Below are 24291 nucleotides of genomic sequence, written 5' to 3'. Positions count from 1 at the left end.
TAGTCTGAAGATCACATCCCAGCCTCGCCCTAAGACTTGATACTTCCTGCATACTTGATCAAACCTGTATTGCGCCCCGATGCTTTGGGTAATCGCCGTCTAACCTAACTACTGGAGTCGAGCAGCCGTTCAACAAGCGGCGCGCAACTTGAACCACCTCCGGATCAGTCAACTCCTGAGACAACGCCGTACACGTGGCTGTGTTGGTGTGCCCACTCCACACCAGTTGCAGCACACGTACGCAACCACAACGATAGGCCACATGCTGTGCCCCTTCGAGCTCTCCGCGAGATTGTAAGGCTGCGCAGGCAGTTCCTCGACTGCTTCAGCAGAAACACACGAGGTATCGAGCGTTCTGTGAGGTAATAAAAAGCTCTTTTAGCCGGCATGCCAGCCGCTTTATGCTCAACGCGACATTGCCACCATGGTTTCCCAACTCCTATACTTTTGCGCAGCTGCATGTGGCACAGCTCTGTTGTGCTACTCATCACGAGAAGAACCGCACTGTCGGGTTCGTACCTGATACGTTCACCCTGCTTCTTGCTACCCGCGCCGCTCACCCCACATTCCATACAACATGTCCGTTCTCGCAGTAGTCGTCGATCGGCCTCTGCTCAACAGCCTTTCTAGCGTATGTCTAAGACTATGTATCAAGTCATTTTGTCGGACTTGAATTGGACGCCCATCGTTCAGATCATCACTTGGTTCACTCTCGTCACCAGCCTCCTAGCGTTCTTAACGCATGCCGGCATCAAATTCTACGTGTTTCGAACATTGACTATCGAGTCATGGCTCGTACTTGCATCCCTGGTAAGTCAAGCATCAACATACTCAGCAACATTTGCTAATAAATATTGCCAGATATTTTGCGTCGCACAATCTGTCGCCGTATTGCTGCAAGCACACTACGGTTTCGGGAAGCCGATCGCGACTTTGAGTGGATATCAGATTGAGTCGAATCTCAAAGTAACCTCCTACCTCCGCTTGAGTACCTGGTCCGGAGCGCTGATATGAGCGAAGAGCGAATACGCCGCAATGATACTCTTCATTCTCTCCCTCGGCTTCTCGAAGCTTGCTGTCGTAGCATTCGTCCATCATCTGACTCCATCCGAACTCCACCGCAGAATCAACTTCGGCGTCTTGGCTCTTATAATCTTATGGCTGGTTTGTTCTGTGTTTGTCGCAGCATTCGAGTGCCGGCTGCCCCGGCCATGGGACAGAACATTGGATCGATGCATCGACCGTGTCAGTAATCAACGCAGATGCGTAGTCGGCTTGTGGCTGACGTTAGGCAGTTGACCTGGTGGAATACCGTCTCGTGCTTCAATATCATGACAGAGCTCGCAATCGTGGCCTTGGAATTGGGCATAACAGCGCAACTTCACATGCGACGGCAACGGAAGGCAGCGGTCATGGCTTTGTTCTCATGTCGGTTACTGTGAGTAAGAAGCCCTGCACGCATCTCAAATACTGACAAGCTACACATAGAGTTCTTGTGGCTGCTGCGATCCAGCTTAGCTTCTTCAATCGCGACAGCACCAATTCCGCTTTGAAAGACGATCTGACACTCGGTTACTGGCGCTCGTCTATCTGCAACCAGATTGTGCAATGCTTTGCTATCGTCACTACATGTCTTCCGTATACCAAGCTTTTCATGGAGGGGTTTGAGTCGGGACTCATGCGATTGGACGATCTGCGCCGTCGAGGAGAGCAAACCTCCAAAGACGACAGCAAAGGGTACCAACTCATGGACATATCGCGATCGGGACGCTCCGAGAATTCGAGACCCTCATACAGCGGGCCGGATAGGAGCATCCAAGTATCGAAGAGTTGGGCAGTGCAAGTAGAAACAGTAGCCCGCATGCCGGCTACAACAATACTGCAGTAAATCTATATCTATAGTATGTAACACAGTCCAGAAAGCACAAACCAACACATGCAAAAATTGGCGCGGCATTTCAGAAACGCACACCCTTGCTGTACCCTCGTTTCGCAGTGCAGGTGGCACGGCACGCAGCATATGCGCCTAGGTTTCTTCCAGCAGGTCTTCCGGATTGGGACGACTGGTGCTACGATCCTATTGGTGAACAGGCTATAGGTCAACGGTCAGGATCATTACGAGGATCATCTCGGCTACAATGTTGTGCATAAGCGGCCCTAGTTCTTCATCTATGCGGCTACTTGGTTCTAACGGCAACTCGGTTCTTTCTCTTTATCCTCTGCTTGTTCTCTCTCCCATCTCCTCCATCATCGGTCGTCTCACGAGTTCCGCTTTTATTGCTGTATCGACTTTTCACTTGTACTCGTATTGGTGGCACGATGGCTTTCTCCTCGACTAAATCCAGTGAGCCGGAACTAAATACTACAAGGCCACGTTCTAGCGACAAGCACGATGATCTTGCTCTGGCGAGACTGGGGAAGAAAGCTGTGCTGAAGGTATGTATCCCTCTGCATTGATCACGAGCATGGCTGATGCAAGTACAGCGTCGCTTCGGCTTCCTATCCATCCTCGGTTTCAGCTGCACCGTCTTGATCACCTGGGAAGGATCTCTTGTGTACGTCGTACTACCTCGTACTACACGTTGACACGTCGCTGACAGTTTCTCAGGTTGTTCCTGGTCGGCTTCCAGAAGTGAGTACACAGCATGACACAACACATCGGCCATCAGACAGTTGTGCTGAAAGAAGCAGTGGCGGCCCCGCTGGTGTCATCTATGGCTACCTCATCGTATGGCTCGGCACCGTATCTGTGTTCATGGTGCTCAGCGAGCTTGTTTCAATGTGAGTTACGATCGGAAGCCGGGTCTTTTGACGCTGAGGCAGTGGCTAACATTCGTCAAAGGGCACCTACGTCTGGTGGTCAGTACCACTGGGTGTCCATGCTCGCACCGAAAAGCTCTCAAAAACTGTTGAGTTACATCTCAGGTGTGTAAACTTTATACTCGACGATCTCTATCGATAACGTGTGCTAAGCAACTTCCCCGCAGGATGGCTCACTCTCTGTGGCTGGCTAGCATCACTTGGGTCCGGCGCTTTCCTCACCGGTGGCCTCATTCAAGGCCTTCTCATGCTTTGCCAACCCGATACGTACGTCCCTCAGAACTGGCACGTCACTCTTCTCTACTGGGCTATCATCGCGTTCTGCGTCTTTATCAACATTGCTGCTGGATGGCTACTACCCAAGTTCGAAGGAGCACTATTGGTGTTACATATCCTTGGTTTCTTCGCCATCTTGATTCCCTTGCTGGTTCTTGGGCCACAGGGCAATGCGAAAGAGACCTTTACCACGTTCGTAAACATGGGACATTGGCAGACTCAGGGATTGAGCTTTTGTATTGGCATTATGGGGAGTGTCTTTGCGTTTGTTGGCGGTGATGGGCCGATTCACGTGAGTGTTTGCCTACTTTAGATCAACTTCCAGCACCCGGCTTCGCAGCAAGACACTAACGCATCATCGCAGCTGTCTGAGGAGATTCAAAACGCACAGATCGTCGTACCTCGCTCTATCATGACTGGTATCGCCATCAACGGCTCTCTTGGCTTCGTCATGATGGTCACCGTGCTCTTACGGATGGGCGATCTCGACACTGTACTTCTAGAGAACCCTGCGTTCCCTTTCATGGCTATCTTCCACCGTGCCGTTCAATCACGCTCTGGTGCCGCTGTCATGGCATCCATCGTCATGGTGCTGACGATCAGTGCGAACGTGGGCTTCTCCGCTTCAACATCAAGAATCTGCTGGGCGTTCGCTAGAGACCGTGGTCTTCCTGGATGGAGAACCTTGAGCAAGGTATGTATACTATAAAACCTTCCATACGAAAGAAAGGTCGTACTAATATCCATCAGGTCAGCGATCGTACATCCATCCCCGTCTACGCCGTAGCCTTCACAAGCTTCATCGCCTGCCTTCTCGCACTAGTAAACATCGGATCCACTACCGCTTTCAACGGCGTAATCTCCGTCGCTATCGCCGGTCTATTCTCCTCCTACCTTCTCACATCCTCCCTCCTCCTCTACCGTCGCTGCACCGGTGCCATCCTCCCACCCAGCGAATCCTTTGACACTGATAGCCAATCCACAACCAGCGACGGCATGGTCCGCGCTGTATGGGGCCCCTGGCGTCTGCCCGGTGCAATAGGCATCGCTAATAACATCTTCGCCTGTGCTTATCTCAGCTTCGTCTTCTTCTTCAGTTTCTGGCCTTCCTTTGCGGAGGTTACGCCTGCGAACATGAATTGGGCGATTTTGGTAACGGGTACGATAGCGGTCATTAGTGCGATTTATTATGCGGTTTGGGCGAGGAAGACGTATCATGGACCTGTTGTTGAGATTGATGAGCGCGATTTGAGTAGGAGGGTTAGTGTCGTGGAGCAGCATCTCGAGATGGGTAGTAAGTAGATAGGTTGAAGTTGGTTTCTTGTTACCGTATGTGACAGGCAGTTGAAGTATATCAATATCGGGATGTAATGTGTCTAGTCAGAAGTCCGAGATTTTACAAAGAAATCATTCTTGTCATCCTTCTTCCCGTAGGCGTCCCGCCATAGGGCTAGTTCTGTGGCCTCCACACATCCCACTTACCCTAAGGAATCCCCAAAGAATCATCCACAATCTCAACCCTCACACCATCCCCAAGTTCCTCCAAAAACGTCCTGCGTATCCCCTCCCTCTCCCTCTCCCCCACACCAGAAATATCCCTCAACACAACCAGCTTCAATCTCGGCAGTCCACAAAGCATGATATATTCCCGGATCCACAACCATCTCCCCGTCGGATAATATTCATGGTCCGTAACAACCAGCTCAATCCTGTTCCTCTGTCCAATCGTAAACCTGTGTAGCATGGAATGGAAACCCGCGAGTACCGTTGCGCCGAAGGTGTTGTGCATGAAGGGGTAGTAGGCTCCTAGGTCACAGCGGATCTGGCGGCAGACGAGTGGGAGGTTGATGGCTAACTTCTTGGGGATGGGGTGCATTTCCCAGGTTTTTTGGTGGGGTGGGCGGCATCCTAGTCGTTTCTTCTTTTCGTTACCGGGAAGGGTTACGAGGTAGATTTCATGGCCGCCTAGGGCGTAGTGGTAGATTTGGTTTCGGATTTCGCTGGGGAGGCGTAGGAAGGGGGAGTTCAGTTGGTTCTGTGCGGCGATGGCTTGGTGGGCGGCGGAGATGGCTTTTGAGGTTCTTGGTGACATTATGGTGGTGTTGAGATCGAGGAGAAAGTGGTATGGAAGAATGGGACTGAGATGTAAAGCTATATAACTCTGTGTGAGAAAAACGTTTATTCGAAGAGGACAGTACCGAGAGCATGACCCGTGGGTGGCCAGACTCACACTTCTCAGAGTGAGTCAGTACCAAAGTATCACTACAAATCATCGAATCAACAGCTGTGTGTTGGAAAGTAGGACATACATATCCGTACCCAGTAGCAGGCACAAGAAGCTCACTTATCCTCCCTCGGTACCAACGAGCACCTACCTAGGTACCCTGCCCCATCTACATCCATCTTCCATCTTTTTCTCGATCTACTCAATTTGGGCATCTCAAAACTTCCTCATAGCATCATTAACCAGATCCGCACCAAACGTCGCTCCAGCCCCATAAACCGCCGCATTCCCAAATTTGTGGGCTAGCTTACTCGCCCATTCGTGGTGCTGCACGTCGAATTAGCATCTCTTCTTCCTAATCTCTTAACCATCTAACTTCGTTTTGTTTCTGGATTATAGATGGAATGGGAAAGGGGAAGACATACCTTTGGATGGTTCGGATTCGCCGGATGCGCCGGATCCTGAGCTTGTTGCGCGACGAGCGCGGGGTTGAATTGGTTCCCTCCATCTACATACTTCGGATCGATGTATTGCGAGGGTTGGCCGTTTGGTTGCTGGTGCCCGTTAACATCTGCTCTTAGTCTCCATTCATAAGTTCTCTTCTTCCACTTCTTGAGCCCAATGATGAGACAAGCAGACAAGACAAAGGCAGGGAAGATGTAGTAGAAAGCATACGTACAGGTAACTGCGCCTGAATAGATTGCAACTGCGGCGCCGCCAGAACACCACTTGAGACGAGATACTCCAGTTCCGTCTTGATAGTACTGATGGAGCGGTTGATCTGCGCTGCGTCTGGCATTTTGATGATATACTTTCGTTCGAACGACTTTGAAACGAAACAGGACTAATTGATTGTAGGAAAAGCAGTAAAAAGAGTAGTAGTTCACTGCCAAGTTAATGCGTATTGCTTGGCAGAAAGCTTGATTGAGATACGATCGAGGCGTCGATGGTGGGGGGTGGGGGATGTGCGAGTGACGTCAATATTTTAGACTGCTGGTTCCGTGCGAGGCATACACACAGCACTTGAACCACACGAGATAGAGTTCAATGTATAACTTTCATTCAACACCTTATACTAGCGAGCATGATCTCGCATCTCTATACGATATACAATTCTATAGTCCTTCCCATCCAACAATATCGGAACGGGGTATTTTCTATGGACCTTTCTTTCTGGACGCCAATGACAAGAGATTTCGTAGCTATACACAACAAAGTAGAGAGTAGGTTCTATTTGATGGATGACCTTTCTTTCTTTTTACTCCTTCTTCGCTTCAGCGGGCTTCTCACCCTTGCCGGTGGGGTCATCCATCTTCAAGGCGCGCTCGTCTTGCTCTGCACGCTCGGCGCTTCCACCGGCGGCATCACCAGCGCTGGCCTCGGCTTCTTTGCTCTCCTCTTCGGCCTTGGCTTCCTTTGCCTCCTGTGCGTCCCGGGCAGGTTTCTCGTCGATGTCTTCGTGGTCCTTGGGCGAGGCTGTGGCCTTGTTCTCAACGGTCTCGGTTTGCTCGTTCTCCTCGTTGATGAGTTCTTGCTGCTCCTTGAGGACCTCAAGACGCTGCTTGTTGGTTGCGGCACCTTCGGCGTTGCGGACCTCGAGATCCATTTCGTGGTACAGCTCCTCAGGGATACTGGAGAGGACGGCTTCCAAAGCATCAATTTGAGAGGTCATCTCGGTCTCCTTGCCCTGGGCGTAAACGAATGCGTTGGAGAGCACGAGAAGAGTTGATGGAACGCCGTGCTTCAGGCGGAGATCGAGCCAGCTAGTGAGGTCGTCCCGTAACCGGCCAGGAGAGACGCCGTAGGTTCGTAGACCGCGGCTGGCACAGGCAGTCTGGAGCTCGGGAACGGAGAGACTTTCAACACCTTCGTAGGCAATGGCTCGGTCGTCACGCTTGATCTGGCGCATGCGCACGCGGACCTGGTAACGCAGGAAGTTGTCTGTACCGAAAGAGGTGATGTTCATGTAGCGGCAGATGGAAACCAGCTGAGGGCGAGACAAGTTGTCCAGGGTGAGGTCGTCCTTGAAAATCTTGCACACCTTGATGATCTCCTCTGGTGTTGGCTTCTCTCCCGTGGTGCGCACCTTGCGGAAGAATTCGGCAAATTCCTCTGTCTGCGCGTTCTCAGCAGAGACAGGCAGGCCAGTCTCCTTGAGTGTTTGACGAAGGAAGTCGCTAACGTCCTTTCGGGTCGCTCGGAGCGTCTGGGCTTTGGTGTCCTTGGCCGACTGACCCTCGTACGTGCTGGGCAGCATGTTAGGGAAGAGCTTGAGCGCTACAGGGAGCAGCAGTTCGGCGAAGGGGACGATAACGAAGGGCAGGAAAGGTACCAAGCGGGCCAGATCCTGTACGGTACGTTGCAACTAGGTCTGTTAGTAGAATTCACGAATACTGGCTTGAAACACGTACTTGTCGACGCTCACGGCGGGTAAGCTCGTACCCAGCTGCCATCTTGAGCGCGAGTTTGGAGCTAATCCGGACCTCGAAGCCCAGCAGCTTGGTGCCATCCCAGTAGTGGACCAATTCCTTCTTGACCTTTTGCCAGACGGTCAACTTCTTCTTCTCTGCGTCCCTTTTGGCCAAGATCTTCTTCTCGTCCTTGGACTCAGCAGCCGACTTGTCCATCTTCAGCTCGCTCAATGTTTGGACATCTTGCGCGGGTGTCTTCGGGTTGGAGGTTGCGCCAGACTTGGGAATGATGGGGTCTGATTTCTCGACAGACTGTTTTGACTGTTGCTGGGGCTTGAGGAGGTGCTGGTTGGCCTGCTTGGGGTCGAAACCAGGAGGCGGGTAGTTTTGCGCATTGTTCGAGGTTGACTCAGTTTGGAGGGCGCGTAGCGGAATGAGGATGCGAATCGCGGGTGAGTTCCTCAGCATAGGGCGATGAGCTCTGGTAGTGGTCCTGATGCCCGCTCGGAATACTGCGGGCGCTGCCCTGGAGGCAGTGCGACCGGCGTACATTGCGCCGGGGGAAGTGTAGGGAGTGACGTATATAGTACAACGATTAAAGTAGTGTGGGTAGTGAATCAACAGATGAAGGGTAGAAAAGAGACGGCTGTGTGTGTGTTGGGAATTTGATGCAAGGAGTGTGGAGTGATGCAGCTCTGAGAAAATGGGTTCCTCTGACGTTGCGTCTTCGGACTTAGTCTCAGGGACCGCCGGGCGATCTGCTGGGTAAAGCTTGGTCGCCACCAACGGGCGCATAAGCCATTCGCCTGACGCGCATCATGGTGACAGCTAGGAAGATACCGGATGGACGCATGACATGTGCGCCATGGGACGCTACAGGCAGCAATGTGTGTACCTCGGATTATACGAAGAACCATGAAGGACCAATGGGTATTCTCCATGTCGGCATATTGTCGCCAATTGGCCGAGGCGCTGGGGTCTCCGATGTCCGCAAGAACGACAGCGCGGCTTGCGAATGGCATGCCGTGAATGCTGGGCCGTCCCCTCACTCCACGCCTATCCGACGGTAATCGTCCCTCTGCCATCTTAACCCAGGTTCCGCGTCTGGGCACTCCATAATTCCTCCTGTCACTTTCCTCCGTACCCTAGTTCCGATCCTCCATTTCATTCCACACAATTTTCGCCATGGATTTGTTTTAGTAACTACGAGCCCTCGGCGGAGCCCTCGAGCTTTATTTACCGTACCGACCTGGACTATCCCCAGCAGCATATTCCTAGAGTCGCTTCTATAGCATACAGCAGCGACAACACACATTACAACAATGACTGTCCAACGGTTATCCAAGGCCGCCAGGATCATACTGGTCGGCGCGCCTGGCGTCGGGAAGGGAACTCAGACGGAGCGCATGATGAAAAAATTCCCTGAGCTCTCGTCAATCAGCTCTGGCGACTTGCTGAGGAAGAACGTTCGGGAGCGGACACCTCTCGGTATGCGCGTTGCTCTCTCCGTACCGAAAAATGCTGACTTACGCAGGCATACACGCCGAATCCACGATGAAGGCTGGCAAACTAGTACCCGACGCCATGATCCTGCGCCTCATCGTCAACGAACTCACGAACCGCGGTTGGATACGAGACAACGCTTTGCGGCCATATGCGCTCAATTTCAGCTCCATGGACGTGCCAGAGACAACGGTAGATGCAGTCATGATCCCCTCGGCGGTACGGGCTCCCCGCTACACCTTCTCCAACAGGCCAGCGGCTTCATTCATACTCGACGGATTCCCCCGAACCGCCGTTCAAGCGATCCAACTCGACAACATCGTACCCATCAATATGGTAGTCAACCTCAACACCCCGAGTGACATCATCATCGATCGCATATGCAACCGCTGGGTACACGAGGCATCGGGACGCGTCTACAACACCACATTCAATGCGCCAAAGGTGGATGGCAAGGATGATATCACGGGCGAGCCGCTGACACAAAGAGCGGATGATGACCCGGAGGTGTGGAAGGCGCGGTTGAAAAACTTCAAGGAGCACAGCGAGCCTCTGCTGGAGCATTACGACAAGCTTGGCGTGCTCTGGACGGTCAACGGAAACAGCAGCGACGAAATTACCCCGCAGCTTTTTGAAGAGTTCAGCAAGCGCTTCGGCGCCCATGACGATTGATGTGTTTTCCATGTCTCGGATTAGGTCTTGGTTGGTTAAAGGTCACTTACGATACCTCTGTTTTCTCTCACTAGGGTGGGCTATGTTTGGCGGCATTTCGGTGTGGACGCGGCAATTGCGCGTTTGTTAGACAAGTCGCACTTTCTCCATTCACTGTAGATGCTTGGTGACCCTCCATGGTTGTGGCGGTTAGCTGCACTCGTTATACACTATTAATCATTCTTGCAAAGCTCGCTCACTATATCATGGTCGCTGTAAAAGACTCTCATTTGCTTTATAGAAGCGCGGACGACTTTGAAGCCATGTACGAGCGCGTCAGGAATCGTGCGCCCACCTTGGAGGGCGCTAAGCCCGGGTACCCAGCCGACGTCACCGATTCACCTCCGAGCTGTCCAACACAGCCCACGCCAACAAGCCCGCCGTACCAGTTTGACGATCTACTCGACGACCCCGAATACGACCAGATCAGCGACTTTGAAGAGCTTGAGAAGAGCCGCCTCATATACATCCGCGATCCACAGGAGGTCCGTAGACGCGCAATGGCGGCCGACTTCAGCGAAGGGCGCCTGGAGACGTTTGTCGGCAGCCCGCAGAAAGAGCTGCCAGGCACACCAAACCAATATGTCTCGTACCTAGTAACCACAAAGGTGTGCCTCTTGCTGCAGCTCCACTATTCCTACTTGTTCGGGGTCTAACAAACATCCCCGCAGTCCGACTTCCAGTCCTTCCAGAAACCCGAATTCTCCGTCCGCCGCCGCTTCACAGACTTCGTCTTCCTCTGGAAACAGCTCTCGAAAGAGTACCCGCAATGCGCCGTCCCGCCGCTGCCCGACAAGCACAAGATGGAGTATGTGCGTGGAGACCGCTTTGGTCCGGACTTCATGCAGAGACGCGCCCACTCGCTGCACCGCTTCCTCAAGCGGATATCACTGCATCCAGTGCTACGGAGAGCGGCTCTGGTCATCAACTTCCTGGAGAGCCCGGACTGGAATCAACACATGAAGGGACGGTCATCAAGAGCTGCAAGCGGCTCCGACCAGGGCGGCGGCGGCTTCGTGGATGCTGTTACAGAAAGCCTCATCAACACCTTTAGCAAGATTCACAAGCCGGACCAGCGCTTCATCGAAGTTGTCGAGCGTGCCAACAAGCTCGGCGAGGATCTGAACAATGTGGAGAAGGTTACCGTCAAGGTAGCCAGGCGACAGGGTGATCTGGAGACCGACTACGCCGATCTAGCGACGCAGTGCCAAAAGCTGACGACTATGGAACCTGCAGTCGAAGGCAACCTGACATCCTTCGCTGCTTCTGTAAATACCACCTCACAGGGGTTCAAGTCTATCCGCGACCACACAGACCAGAACTACCTCACTAGTCTGCGCGACATGGACGCATACATCCAAGCCGTCAAGACACTACTCCGCACACGAGAAGCCAAGCAGCTCGATTTCGAACAGCTGAGTGAGTACCTTGCCAAATCTGCCGCGGATCGGGATTCGTTGGCTAGCGCGACAGGGGCCGGCATGGGCGCGTCTGGCTTCCTGCGATCCAAGGTAGAAGACTTCCGGGGTATCGATCACGACCAAGCGCGCCGGCAACGGGTCCGCAAACTGGAGGTTGAGATTGAGCGACTCACGGGCGAAGTTGAGCTGGCGAAGAAAAACAGCGAGGCCTTTGACGAGCATACCGTCAAGGAGGTACAGGACTTTGAGCGCATCAAAGCGGTCGAATTTAAGGATACTCTGGGCGATCTCGCCGATGCGCATGTCGACTTCTTCCAGGGCACTATCGAGACGTGGGAGAAATTCCTGGAAGACATGCGCAGGGAGGAGGACCAGAGGAAGGCTGCTGCGGAATCATAGAACGATAACCGACGCGGACCTACTTTGAAGGAACGACCGGCGCCCACGCCCGTTGATGCGCCGTCCGAGTTGAGGTACAGATTTGGAGTTTTTGAGTGAGTGAGCGGAAGGCAGGGTGAGCCTCCACATGACAAAGCTCAGTGTAAAGAGCTTGTACAGCAGTTTGTTCCGTTGGCATTTGTATGTAATGATAACCCATTGCGCATCAGTCTCAGACTAGCATCTCAAGTACTTTGTTTTTGTACTGTGTAATGCTCTCACCAGGCCAGGCTGTGATCTTCACGTGCAAGAGCGATTGGAGCCAAGCGATGACGTGCAATCTCGCATGGCACCAACCCTTGCAGATGGCTCTACCGAGCCGACGGACCCGTACCCTTTAGAAGTTTGACGCCCGCCAGAGCCATCCCGTTGTTCATCCCATCCCACAAGAGACAGGCGGCACCTGCAGCGCATATTCCCCGCTTCACCACATGGCCACGACCCTTATATAAATTAATCCGCCCCGCCAAACTCATGTCTCTCCCACATCCCGTCACACACAATCCCGCCATGCCGCCGAGCAAAGGTACGCCCCCTTGACGATCCACAGACGCGCATCCAGCTAACATGGTTAATTGCGCAGAAACCGCGAGGCATGAGTGCGTCTCCGAAGATGCGCTGCAACACCTCAGGACCTACAAATACTCGAGCGTCGACAAATCCTTCATCTCCCGCTACATCCTCAAGCATTACGTACGCACCCTGCACCCGCGCAATCGCAACGCGCCCTGACGTGAACATAGTGGAATGCCTTTGTCGAGCTGCTGCCGCTATGGCTGGCGCCGAACCTCGTCACGTTATTAGGCTTCTTCTTCATCCTGGGCAACGTCGTGCTGCTCGAGCTTTACATTCCGGATCTGGTCGGACCAGCGCCCTCATGGGTATACTACAGCTTCGCCTTTGGCATGTGGATGTAAGAAACACAACAGCACAAGGGAATGAGGGCTGCGCTAATCCCTTGCAGGTACTCCACCATGGACAACGTCGACGGAAAGCAAGCGCGCCGAACCGGCACCTCGAGCCCGCTGGGAGAACTTTTTGAGTACGTGATAAACACAGCCCAATGCGCCAATATCACGATACTGATTGTGACGTAGCCATGGGATTGATTCTTTGAACTGCACTTTGGCCAGTCTCCTCGAGACGGCGGCTGTTGGATACGGCTCGACCAAGATTGGCGCCTTTACTGCGCTGATCCCTGTGCTGCCCATGTTCTTCTCGACTTGGGAGACATACCATACCCATACGCTGTATTTGGGCTACTTCAACGGTCCTACAGGTACGTTAGCTGCTTGATTGGCGTGGACATTACTGACTCCTCACAGAGGGACTCATCCTTGCATGCACCTTCATCTGCATGTCCGGCTACTTCGGCCCAGAGATCTGGTCGAAACCCCTCGCGACCTACTTCCCATCTTACAAAGCAGAAATCGGCGACGTAACCCTGAAGGAACTCTGGGTACCCATCATCCTCTTCACCTTCTTCGCCGCCCATCTCCCCGCCTGCATCGTCAACGTAGCGAAAGCGCGTCGCTCCAGGAACGAGCCTCTGCTACCCCTGCTCAAGGAATGGACACCACTAGTCATCTTCGTCGTCTCCACAATGGCCTGGCTCGGATCACCCTACTCTAAGCTCCTGGAAGACAATCACCTTGTTCTCTACTGCTTGACCATGTCCCTAGTCTTCGGACGCATGACAACCAAAATCATCCTCGCGCATCTTACACATCAGCCCTTCCCTTACTGGACCATCATGCTCGCACCAATGATCGGAGGCGCCCTGCTCATCAACCACCCCTACTTCACCATCCCCGGCACGACATTCGGTCCCATCTCCGCCAGCTTTGAACTCTGGTACCTCCGCGCTTACTTCGTCTTCGCTGCTGTTGTGTATGGCAAGTGGGCGCATTTGGTCATTACGAGTATTTGTGATTACTTAGGTATCAACTGTCTTACTATTCCTAAGAAGACGAGTGAGAAGAATGGAAGGGCGAATGGAGTTGTTGATGGAAAGGGCCGGACCGACTAATCATGCCTTGATTCAGCATCAGAACCCGCGGCGACGAATTATCATTCACCACATATAGACTGGGCGGCGCGTCTCGACATCGAACTCCAGCGTTCATCCGCATTATATCGCAACGCATCGCAGCGCAAGCGATACTTCACGACTATCCGACAAAGACCGTACATTTGACGTTTTTGACGACCCGCTTTGGATATACACATTTTTATTAAGCCTTGTAATTAGCAATGCTGGATCGTATGATGCAATTCCGGCTTGTTCTCACTTATTCATCATCAGTAGACTTTTTAATCGCGTTTTCAACAACGTTTGCATAGAGGGAAGAAGGAAGAAGGGGAGGTTGTACAAAGGGAGAGGGGAAGGAGAAGATGTAAAGCTTAGGCTTGAAAACAAAGTAATGGATCCGAAGATCTGAAGTTGACGCTGTTTTATGTCCATTGCTCGATGAGTGTTTCCACCTGATTTCACTTGAGGTGTTTGGAACAAGCAAGCCTGCGAAGCACACGTCTTATAGGTTTGCCACCTACCTATGTAGATGGTTGAATCGAGCTTCCCATGTCTACTGATACACCCCGATACGTAACATGACGACACCTGTGCCATATCACATATTTAAATCTTTGTCATCGGAAGCCGCTAACAGTCCGCTCACCACACATAATCGCCTCCACTCCCCTCTCCTCCGCCTCCCCGGCGAAATCAGAAATATCATCTACACCTACGCCTTCGCCGAACAATGCATCACCGTCTTCACCGTCTGGAAGTCACACTCTCCTCGCCTCCGCCTCCACGTAGAACCGTTCGGTTACCCGAAACCCCCATCTCAGCGGTATCCACTCCACCACCTATTCGCAAGAAGGACGGTGTGTCGACAAATACATGCCGAGACGGCTGGATTCATCTTGCGACTGAATACGTTCGGGTTCCAATTCATTCAGACTATCGCCTCTTTTGTCAGGGGCATACCGCGTCACTATGTCAATCGGGTTGAAAATATACGTTTGGATTTCCATCCCGCTGCGGTGACGGCGGGTCATGTCAAGGAGATGGGGAAGTATGGGCTGGATTGGATGAAGGGGCTGAAGAGGTGCGTTGTTGTTACGCGGGATAGAGGGGAGGGACAGGAGGGGGCTGACAGGGCGCTTTGGGGGGATTTGGGGTTGAGTGGGCGGGGATGTGAGGTGGTGTTTGAGGAGAGGGAGGCGTGGAAGTTGGATCCGGAGAGTGATAGCGATTGATGGAGATGACAGCGCTCTATATTTTCTTCCTAGCACAAGATGAACTCTTGCTCTGATAGATGTTCGTCCTGCTGCTGATCGAAGATTTCTCCATTCATGAGTCCGTGAATGTAGCATTCACCAATGAGTTGGTAATGACCATCATCGCATGGCCTTAGAACTACTGGCCAACAACAGCCGAGCAAAATAGCAACAACATCTCCCAGGCGAGTTTCTACCGGAGCCAACCCCAAATAACCCGTTCTTGTCGTAATAAGAGCTCTGTGATCCAACAAAAGTAGAACTGAACGCATCATCGAGAGGACATACGGGATGTACACCTCTCCCTCGTTAGATTGTAGAAAGAGAGTTTGGAACTTCCGGCCGCCGATGCAGAAATTTTTGTTGTATTTCCTGAACTTGTCCCACCTTTCGAAGTAACTGAACTGCAAGAGTTTTCGCCATTCTGAATTCGAGGGAACGTTGGCAAGGCTGTGGTCGGTGTCGGTGTCGTGACTCAGACTCCAGGGGAGGTTAAAGAGTACCCACGACATTTCGTCATCGCCCATACCAAAGGTCGTCATGATTACTCCTTCTGTTTGACCGCTGTATCTATCAGAGACAACACTTTTTTGCGTAGTATGAGATTCCAGAGGTGGTTCGGCTGCGATACCATCGACTGTGTCGACGTGGACTCCGCTGCATGCAAGATAGGTACGATCCTTTTCTTTCTCGATAAACCTGAATTTAGCAGGTTTATATCTGCTCGCGTAGTAGTATTTGAAAGAATGGGGGTAGTGGCGTCGGAATGGCTCCCTCCAGTCAGGTACCCATGACGGCCACCCTTGCTCAGCTGAGATACCTGCAAAGACGACCTGATCCAATATTCCCGATCCATTAATAGCCGACTTCATAAATTCCGTATACACTTGCTGCACCGAGAGCGAGTAGTCTGGTGTGACACCTGCGGAGATCGCAGGATCTAACAGGCCGAGTATGCTATAAATTTTATCCTTCTCATCAGTTGCGCCGGCTCGACGGATAAGATGCAGGAGAGAGTCTACGCCCATTCTATAATTTCCCTTATGTTCAATAGCTATGAGATTATCCATGTGGGTGACCATGGCCCACGCACCAAGTTGCAACTTGTGGTCGGACTGATGGTTGATATCCTCGGAGTCCTGTGATAACCGTAGACCCCATCTGGCGCCAGATTCTATCATTTTCCTCGTCAGCTCAAACTCTCCGCACAGAAAAAGAGTCGCATTGTGGTTCATGGCGAGCTCCTGGATGATCCAGCACCGGCTCCAATATGGCTTTTGTGCAAAAGGGATGATGGCGGGCCATTCGCGACGAACCATGTCGTTTCGAGGGTATTTGCCTTCCGCACCGTTACATAATTGTTGCATTATCTGAACAGCGATTCCATCCTGTTCCTCTTCTTGACCCAGCCATACTATAACAGCTCTAGCTCGACCGTATATCTCTTTCATGCGTTTGACCTGTTCATTTCGCTCTTCGATATTCTCTTGGTCGATGCACAATGAGTCTATCCAGTAGCACATACCGGAAAGGGTCTCTTCCAGGTTTCGCAAGGCTCTCAAGGCTTCTTCGAGATTGCGTGGAACGTCCTTGTGAACACCGTTTATTTGGATAGTCTTTGTCTCGCTTGTATCACCCCATGTGTATGACAGGGCTTCAAAATCTCCCCAGTCGTAACGAGAGCCGCTGCCCGGAGTCCCATGTAGACCAGCATGTGTCGTTTGTTCAAGGGTCAAGTGTCGCGAATCCACAGACTTGGTATATTTGTCCCATATTGATGGAAGCTTCCGACCCCTGAAGTAGGATTGGCGAGGAGTTCCCAGCGAGACGTTTCTGATAGAGCATCGAATGATGCCTTCGGTTGAGACTGGGCTAGGAAGATCAAGAAACTCGAGAACACGAATCTCGTTCTTCGTCATGTCGAGAGGCTCGTACTGCATCTTGCGTAGATTGAAGGAAGCAAAAGCGCATTGTGTATACCGTACAAACTGATTCGGCCCTCGAAGGTACTAAGAAATTGGGTAAAGTTTGATGTACGAATGAAGCCAAATCTGTATCTGGACATGTTGAGACGAAGTAACGCTTAAGAATACGTCATCGAAGGACGTGAAAACTTGTTCTTCTGCTGTCTCACTCACCTAGTTCCGAAGACGTGGGATGATACGAGAAGGCAGAGGACTCATTGGCTCATGTAGCTGTGGCTGTGTGCCGTAGATGGTATCTGCTCAGGTTCTAGGATGTGGTGTGCATGAACTCTCTCGCATCTACCTCTAGATTCGGTCTTCGATGCAGCAATTCCTTCATTGTGTAGCGAGAGGTGATATTAATGTACCACTCACAGTTTAGCACCTGGCCGAACCTGGCGTCTGCATTGTGCATCCTTCTCACCGGAACGCCATTTTCGTATGTAATCTGATGGCGGGTGTAGAGAGAGGAGACAACTGGGAGATTCCGCGTACAATCCCTGGCAATCCGAGGAAGAATTCGAACAGATAACAGAAGAACGTCCGATATACTGCTGGACTGTACGGACTTGTATGTTAGTGGATGATGGCATCTAGCGCTCGGTGCCGATGGCTTGAGTGAAAGAGAGCGCGGGGTAGGAACCTTGGAATTTCGTTTCGTTAGCGCGGAATTTGACTGCCCACATAATTTCTGTGCGGCAACAACGAGCGCCCAGCATTACCGCATCTTCACAAAATGGCACCCGCATCACTACTGGACCTCGTGTCCGCGCTGCCCGACACTGCAGGATGGGGCCCGCCCGTCACCAGCGAGTCGATGCTCGACGGCGTGCCGTTCGCGCCTTACTCCAAGGCGGACAAGCTGGGGCGCATGGCCGACTGGACTGAGGGCAAGGACCGCGAGCGGGGAGGACGCCAGCAATACGGCAACCGCAACTACAGGGGTATGTTTGGTGATGGTGGAAGAGAAAAATATGGATGCTAATGGAATTGATAGACCAGCAGGTATACGGCGCGAACCAGCAGACCAACCCCTTCGCCATCCAGGCCGCCGAAGAGGAGGCAACCTTCTCCGTCGTCGACAACACACGCACATCAGCACGCGGCCGAGGATTCGGACGAGGCGGCGGCACCGTCTTCCGTGGACGAGGAGGAGCGCGGGGCGGACAGGCGCAACGCGGCGGGCGGGGCACCTTCCAGCGTGTTGGTGGCCGTGGTGGAAACCAGTACGACAACCAGCGCGGTGGACGTGGCGGCAGGGGAGGACGTCGCTTTGGCTGGAGGGACGACAAGCCCCAGCGCAACCGTGATGCCTCCGTGCAGGTCAAGCCCGAATGGAACGTCATGGAGGAGATTGACTTCTCCCGTCTCAGCAAGCTCAACCTCGACACCCACGAGGGCGAGGACATCGACAACTACGGATTCCTCTACTACTACGACCGCAGCTACGACAAGCAGCCCGGTGCCAGGACCTCGGAGCGCAAACTCAACGTCCTCGACCGTGCCGCCTACAATGTCACCACCTCCAGCGATCCTATCCTGCAGGAGCTCGCCGACAAGGACGAGGGCACTGTATTCGCTACCGATGGTGTTCTTTCCATGCTCATGTGCGCCACCAAGTCGGTCTACTCCTGGGATTTGGTCTTCACCAAGCGGGGCAACAAGGTCTTCATCGACAAGCGCGATGGCTCAAGTCTGGACATGGTCACTGTCAACGAGAACGCCGCAGACGCGCCGCTTGAGATTTCCGAGGGCAACAAGGACTCTATCAACAGCCCTGGTGCTCTGATGCTGGAAGCCACACACATCAACAACATCTTCCCCCTCCAGGTCGTTACCGAGTCCGAGAGCCAGAAGGTCAGCATGCCCCACGAGCATCCCTTCTACAACGAGGAGGTCGAGACCGACCCACCAGCCTCCAAGGCCTACAGGTACCGCCGTTTCGATCTGTCTCTGGACAAGGACGAGGAGCCTCTGCACTTGGTTGTCCGGACCGAGTTGGACGCTGTTGTTAAGAACAACATCAACGGTGAGGACCAGTACCTGACCATCAAGGCCCTGAACGAGTTCGACAACAAGGCGCAAGGCGCTGGTGGAGCGCTCGACTGGAGGTCCAAGTTGGCTAGCCAGAGGGGTGCTGTTCTCGCCACTGAGATGAAGAACAACTCCTGCAAGCTTGCACGATGGACTACGCAGAGTATCTTGGCCAAGGCCGACACCATGAAGCTTGGGTACGTATTTCAATCTGTTACATCCGACTCAACTAACATGACTACAGTTTCGTCTCCCGTACCAACCCCAAGAACAACAACGACCACGTCATCCTCGGTGTCCTCACAGCCAAGCCCCGCGACTTCGCCGCCCAGATGGCACTCAACCTCAACAACGGATGGGCTATCGTCCGTACCATTGTTGACATGGTACTTCGCATGGACGAGGGCAAATACGTCCTGGTCAAGGACCCCAACAAGTCTCTTCTCCGCCTCTACTCAGTACCGATGCACACTTTCGAGGAGGAAGATATTGAGGAGATGCAGGCCCCGAACGAGGATGACGAGGAGTAATTTTTGGGTCACAAAAAGGGATGCGGTTCTTTTCTTCAGCGATATCCGTAGGGATGGTTACATGATAGCATGCATGATAGACGACATACCATTGAATGACGACGCTGGACGATGCTGTCCTCGAGCTGAACAAACACATTCAGTGATATGAACTTGAAGATCGAGAGGATATCCTTCGACTGTCCAACTCCGTTACATGCTAATCGACAAGTATGGTGATGCGTTCGTGAGAAGGTGCACAGACCTTACTCGCACCTGCCAAGTCGCGTCAATGAACCCGCTGAACCCTTCCTCGTCTACACTTGACCTCTTCCGTCCTCTCACGTAACAACAATCCGTGCGCGCTTTACTTGGATCGCTTTTGTATATATCTCTTACGATGGATTTTGAAAATCTCAAGATTTACCTGTTCGTACTCAACTATGGACGATGAACACGAGCTGTTGGTCCACATCTCCGCTCCGGCTACTCGACAAAACGACCAACTTTACCGCTCCTTGGCCGACGCTTATCTTGACTTTAGACCGCATCGTAAAAACGTTGAGGAGACACCACAACACGATGTGTCGAGCCAGTTTGCTGCTTCCCGAGTGAGCGACCCTTCGCCACCAAACAAAGGAAATTCATTTCGCGAGTCCGTCAATACCTCCATCTTATCGACCAACAAAGATTCCTACGGCAGTTTCCCATCTCACTTATCGTCCGATGAATATCCCAAAAGATACGTCGGCGCGTCGTCCGACGATGTGGGAGAAGACGACTTTGCGCCAACGTCTAGTCGGCTTGCGCGGTTAGAACGTATCCATCAAAACTGGAAAGCGCAAGCAACTCCCAAGTCAAGCGCTGCTAGCAAACGGCGGTGCATAAAAGATGTTCCCAGCAGTCCTGAGGATGCTGATACGGCGTTTATTGAGGATACGCAAGCTGCGGTACTGGCACTACAGAGTCAATTGCAGGATACCTTTTCAATGACTTCTGAAAACACATCCGGAGACGAGTCGGACGCTAGGGATGTCATGCAGGAGGCTTCTTCGTCGCCTGCTATGACAACGGAACACGCGATCGTCGCTACAGCAGAAGAGCCGGATGCGCCTAGCGCTAAGTCTTCGCCCCAGGTACCTCTCGCAGATGTGAATCGTCGGGAAAGTACGCGCCTGGAGATAGGTAGCGATATATCAGAAGCCAAGACGCCTGCTTCTCCAGAAGTGCATCCCAAATGCAGCAGCGTCGTCCCAACTCAGCAAGAAAGCGTCCGCTCATCTGATGCGCCAAAGCCAGTTTCTCCATTAGCAGAAGACCAAGCCAGTGAGAACAGCAAGGTGCAAGAAATCGACGATTCCGGTCCGCCCATAGACTTCACCGATTATCCGGAAATAGTTGAATCTCCAGCACCGAAGATAGGTGTAGAGAGTCCGGAGACGTGGCCTCGGCAGGTCACACCCTACCTGGAAGCCCTGAAGGAACAATATCCAGGCAAGTTCAAACCAATTGGAAAGTCACGCGATCCAGTGGGCAATGAACGAGGTCATTGGCTCATTGACTTGTCGACTTGGCCTGCGCAGGCTCAGAAAGACCTTTGGGATGGCGTGTGTGAACCGCTGAAAGATGGCAGACTCGGCTGGGGCGCATATCTCTACCGAGAGAAGGGTACTTCTGAAACTCTTGGGATGATGCAGCTGTTTAATTGGGGAGAGCTTGCAGAGCATATGTGGCTGCTGTTGTGGGTTTGTTCAAAGGGGAAGATAGCCGGCGCAGGTCTTAAGTGGAAGGCCGGCCGTGACGTTATCTTGGTCATGGCATGAACGAATGTTGAATAACGGAAAGAATGTAGTATCTTGGATAATCTACCATCTGCTGCATGCACAAAGTCAAGTCAAATGTTCTGTTCACCCCAATTTTTAGATGAAGGTTTAGTGAAAGTAAATTACCGAATAGCGCCTTTACGCGACCGACATAACCGTCCTGCACGCGTGAAACATGGATGCCAAGCGACACGTCTGGGGTCGCTGACCCCCAAAATGTTGAGCACCGTAGCGGCGCAACGTTTCTTTTCCACCTAGCTATGTAATATATCGCCTGAAGACGCGATCATGTCTTCGCAACCGCAAAACGAATCGCAACGGGTGCCTAGCTCCGATGCTGGCACCGACGAGCGCACCCTGTACGACCACACCTCCGACGACGAAGGCTATGATGGCAGACCATCTGGCGAGCTCGACGAACGCGATCACGACATTTTAGATTCGGAGGATGAGCGCGAGAGGCTTCTTACGCAGAAAGATGGCGGCAAGGGCTTGTTGGGGCGCAGAGCCTCGAGCGTCAAGGTCGGAAAGTGGGATAAGAAGAAGGAGATGAAGGAGCGCAGGAAAGGCGGCAATGAAGAGTCGAGCGCGCTCATGTACGAAATGGAAGAAGGTATTGGGGCTTCCAGTACAAGTTTCCGATCGGGAAGAAGTTCATTGAGCGATGAACAGCGACTACTTGCGAGCGAGTCGCAGAGGAAGGTGTGTAGAGTCTACGGATGCGCGAGCGAAGCTAATGGACTACAGGTACGCAGGAAGAGTCTATACCGCCGGATAGCCATATACGTATCCATCATCGTTCTCTTCGTCGTCCTCCTCGCAGCCACGTACAACCTCTCTACGCCGAAAGATGTCAAAGAAGCAGCAGCCATGCTCTCCAATGGCACCTCACTCTTTGCGCCGACAACAATCCTCATATCGCTTGACGGCTTCCGCGCCGACTTCCTATACCGAAATCTCACACCTACGCTCAACCAGTTCGTAGCAGAGGGCATATCGCCAAAGTACATGATGCCCAGCTTCCCCAGCGTCACATTCCCAAACCACTACACAATGGCCACGGGCATGTATCCCGAAGCGCACGGCGTAGTAGGAAACACATTCTGGGACCCTGAACTCGAGCAGGAGTTCTACTACACGGATCCCAAACGCAGTCTACAACCGCACTGGTGGGGCGGCGAGCCTCTCTGGGTGACTGCCGAGAAGCAAGGAGTCAGGACAGCAGTCCACATGTGGCCAGGCTCTGAAGCACATATCCTGAACCAAGAGATTGCCTACATCGACAAGTACAACGGTTCAGAAGTCTTGCCTACGAAGGTAGATCGCATAATGGAGCTCCTTGATCTTCCCGGTCCCAAAGACATCGGCGCGAGCGCAAACACACCGCGACCGCAGCTCATTGCAGCATATGTCCCCGATGTAGATGGTGACGGCCACCGCTTCGGACCTAACAGCACCGAAATCCGCAAGACGATCGCCAACGCCGACACAATGATGGCAGGTATCCTAGCCGGTCTCCACGCACGCAACCTAACAAACATCGTCAACGTGATCGTTGTCTCAGACCACGGCATGGCCACAACAGACAAAACCCGCCTGGTTCAGCTCGAGGACCTCATCGACCCCGCCGAACTCTCTCACACAGACGGTTGGCCGCTCTATGGCCTTCGTCCTAAAGACCCAGCCTCGCTCCATCGTCTTTACAACCAGCTCTTAGAACGTACAAAGGATAACCCCAATCTCGATGTCTACTTGCGAGATGAGAATATGCCGGAGCGCTATCACTTCAGCAAAAACGACAGGATCGCTCCGCTGTGGATTGTTCCCAAGACGGGATGGGCGATTGTAACCAAAGACGAGTTCAACGTTGAGGTGGGGTTGAAGACGGGCGAGGAGTATCATCCCAAGGGACTCCATGGATACGATCATGAACATCCGCTTATGCGTGCCGTCTTCATCGCCCGAGGCCCAGCGTTCCCGCACGAAGCCGGAAGCAGGATGGAACCTTTCCGTAAGTTTCGAAATATTGACATACATACACACAAAAGGAAGCAAACTGACACCACCAAAACAGAAAACATCGAGCTCTACAACATAGTCTGCGACTCCATCGGTCTCAACCCCGCCCCCAACAACGGTACTCTGCGCCTGCCCCTCAAGCCGGTCGGCCTCCACTCCGACGATGACTCGGTCTCTGGCAACGAGAAAGAAACACCCGAAGACCCCGTGTCTTCTTACACTCTCTCTTCCTCCACCATCCTCCCTTCTTCCCTACCACAACCATCGAACCTCGCGTCCATGCCAGCAACAGACCTAAACTCCCTCTCCAGTATCGCGGCGTCAGCGTCTGGGCTGGAAGACACGAGTCCGAGTTTGGAGGATGCGCCTAGTCGGCCTACACCTCCGAGTGGAGGGAAAGACGAGTTGAAAGACAGCGAGGGGGAGAAGAGCGATGATGAAAAGGGAGAGGGAGAAAAGAAGGAGAGTTGGTGGGAGTGGTTGACGCACAAGGCGGATGGGGTGAAGGATTGGGTGGATGAGTTCATTCATGATCATGTTCCGCAGGATAAAGGGGATGAGGGGAAGAAAGATGGATAGAGAGATCTAGGTGAGATGTGGGATTTGGCGTTCTCTTTGGGGTTGGTATAGACGGAGCGCTTCTTTTGGTAAGGACTTCGTTGAGGTCTTGTGTGATAGATTTCCGATTCAGCAGTCTGGTTCTAGATATTTGATAGTAGTTGGACAGAATGATACCCAATGTTTTCTTCATTAACGTTTTCCGGTTTCCATTGCATCGCTGAAAGCCATGCACCGCACTAACGACTACCCGTGAATCCATATGCACGGCGCATCCCTATCTCATGTGATACAA

At 52.6% G+C, this 24291-nt stretch overlaps 12 protein-coding genes across 12 annotated transcripts; 8 read left to right on the top strand and 4 right to left on the bottom strand.

The window, feature by feature from the left end:
- Positions 1-633: 633 nt before the first annotated feature.
- Positions 634-1888, top strand: J4E79_009819 (uncharacterized protein; the record flags this gene model as incomplete). Its single annotated transcript, XM_049358660.1, has 5 exons — positions 634-810; positions 862-966; positions 1021-1245; positions 1296-1438; positions 1489-1888. The coding sequence occupies 5 exons, from the start codon at positions 634-636 to the stop codon at positions 1886-1888; spliced, it is 1050 nt and encodes a 349-aa protein (XP_049206763.1).
- Positions 1889-2319: 431 nt separating this feature from the next.
- J4E79_009818 (uncharacterized protein) lies at positions 2320-4398 on the top strand (the record flags this gene model as incomplete). The annotated part of the gene is made up of 8 exons (XM_049358659.1): positions 2320-2436; positions 2485-2555; positions 2609-2632; positions 2692-2781; positions 2843-2925; positions 2988-3388; positions 3461-3790; positions 3847-4398. 8 exons carry the CDS (start codon positions 2320-2322, stop codon positions 4396-4398), a joined length of 1668 nt encoding a protein of 555 aa, XP_049206762.1.
- Positions 4399-4799: 401 nt separating this feature from the next.
- J4E79_009817 (uncharacterized protein) lies at positions 4800-5188 on the bottom strand (the record flags this gene model as incomplete). The annotated part of the gene is made up of 2 exons (XM_049358658.1): positions 4800-4829; positions 4862-5188. 2 exons carry the CDS (start codon positions 5186-5188, stop codon positions 4800-4802), a joined length of 357 nt encoding a protein of 118 aa, XP_049206761.1.
- A 348-nt stretch (positions 5189-5536) lies between these two features.
- Positions 5537-6119, bottom strand: J4E79_009816 (uncharacterized protein; the record flags this gene model as incomplete). The annotated part of the gene is made up of 3 exons (XM_049358657.1): positions 5537-5647; positions 5746-5874; positions 6000-6119. The coding sequence occupies 3 exons, from the start codon at positions 6117-6119 to the stop codon at positions 5537-5539; spliced, it is 360 nt and encodes a 119-aa protein (XP_049206760.1).
- A 459-nt stretch (positions 6120-6578) lies between these two features.
- J4E79_009815 (uncharacterized protein) lies at positions 6579-8283 on the bottom strand (the record flags this gene model as incomplete). The annotated part of the gene is made up of 2 exons (XM_049358656.1): positions 6579-7685; positions 7732-8283. 2 exons carry the CDS (start codon positions 8281-8283, stop codon positions 6579-6581), a joined length of 1659 nt encoding a protein of 552 aa, XP_049206759.1.
- Positions 8284-9053: 770 nt separating this feature from the next.
- Positions 9054-9906, top strand: J4E79_009814 (uncharacterized protein; the record flags this gene model as incomplete). Its single annotated transcript, XM_049358655.1, has 2 exons — positions 9054-9219; positions 9266-9906. The coding sequence occupies 2 exons, from the start codon at positions 9054-9056 to the stop codon at positions 9904-9906; spliced, it is 807 nt and encodes a 268-aa protein (XP_049206758.1).
- A 302-nt stretch (positions 9907-10208) lies between these two features.
- Positions 10209-11765, top strand: J4E79_009813 (uncharacterized protein; the record flags this gene model as incomplete). Its single annotated transcript, XM_049358654.1, has 2 exons — positions 10209-10553; positions 10617-11765. The coding sequence occupies 2 exons, from the start codon at positions 10209-10211 to the stop codon at positions 11763-11765; spliced, it is 1494 nt and encodes a 497-aa protein (XP_049206757.1).
- A 549-nt stretch (positions 11766-12314) lies between these two features.
- Positions 12315-13833, top strand: J4E79_009812 (uncharacterized protein; the record flags this gene model as incomplete). Its single annotated transcript, XM_049358653.1, has 6 exons — positions 12315-12330; positions 12388-12497; positions 12548-12717; positions 12769-12846; positions 12902-13083; positions 13130-13833. 6 exons carry the CDS (start codon positions 12315-12317, stop codon positions 13831-13833), a joined length of 1260 nt encoding a protein of 419 aa, XP_049206756.1.
- Positions 13834-15633: 1800 nt separating this feature from the next.
- J4E79_009811 (uncharacterized protein) lies at positions 15634-17029 on the bottom strand (the record flags this gene model as incomplete). The annotated part of the gene is made up of 2 exons (XM_049358652.1): positions 15634-15653; positions 15910-17029. 2 exons carry the CDS (start codon positions 17027-17029, stop codon positions 15634-15636), a joined length of 1140 nt encoding a protein of 379 aa, XP_049206755.1.
- A 760-nt stretch (positions 17030-17789) lies between these two features.
- Positions 17790-19617, top strand: J4E79_009810 (uncharacterized protein; the record flags this gene model as incomplete). The annotated part of the gene is made up of 3 exons (XM_049358651.1): positions 17790-17997; positions 18051-19284; positions 19332-19617. 3 exons carry the CDS (start codon positions 17790-17792, stop codon positions 19615-19617), a joined length of 1728 nt encoding a protein of 575 aa, XP_049206754.1.
- Positions 19618-20039: 422 nt separating this feature from the next.
- J4E79_009809 (uncharacterized protein) lies at positions 20040-21419 on the top strand (the record flags this gene model as incomplete). The annotated part of the gene is made up of 1 exon (XM_049358650.1): positions 20040-21419. The coding sequence occupies one exon, from the start codon at positions 20040-20042 to the stop codon at positions 21417-21419; it is 1380 nt and encodes a 459-aa protein (XP_049206753.1).
- Positions 21420-21707: 288 nt separating this feature from the next.
- Positions 21708-24017, top strand: J4E79_009808 (uncharacterized protein; the record flags this gene model as incomplete). Its single annotated transcript, XM_049358649.1, has 2 exons — positions 21708-23430; positions 23494-24017. 2 exons carry the CDS (start codon positions 21708-21710, stop codon positions 24015-24017), a joined length of 2247 nt encoding a protein of 748 aa, XP_049206752.1.
- Between the last annotated feature and the right edge of the window lie 274 nt (positions 24018-24291).

The sequence above is a fragment of the Alternaria viburni genome (genome assembly GCF_023758015.1).
Source record: "Alternaria viburni strain BMP 2772 chromosome Unknown scaffold_27, whole genome shotgun sequence".
NCBI lineage: Eukaryota > Fungi > Ascomycota > Dothideomycetes > Pleosporales > Pleosporaceae > Alternaria > Alternaria viburni.
This window is presented reverse-complemented; position numbering and strand designations above follow the sequence as displayed.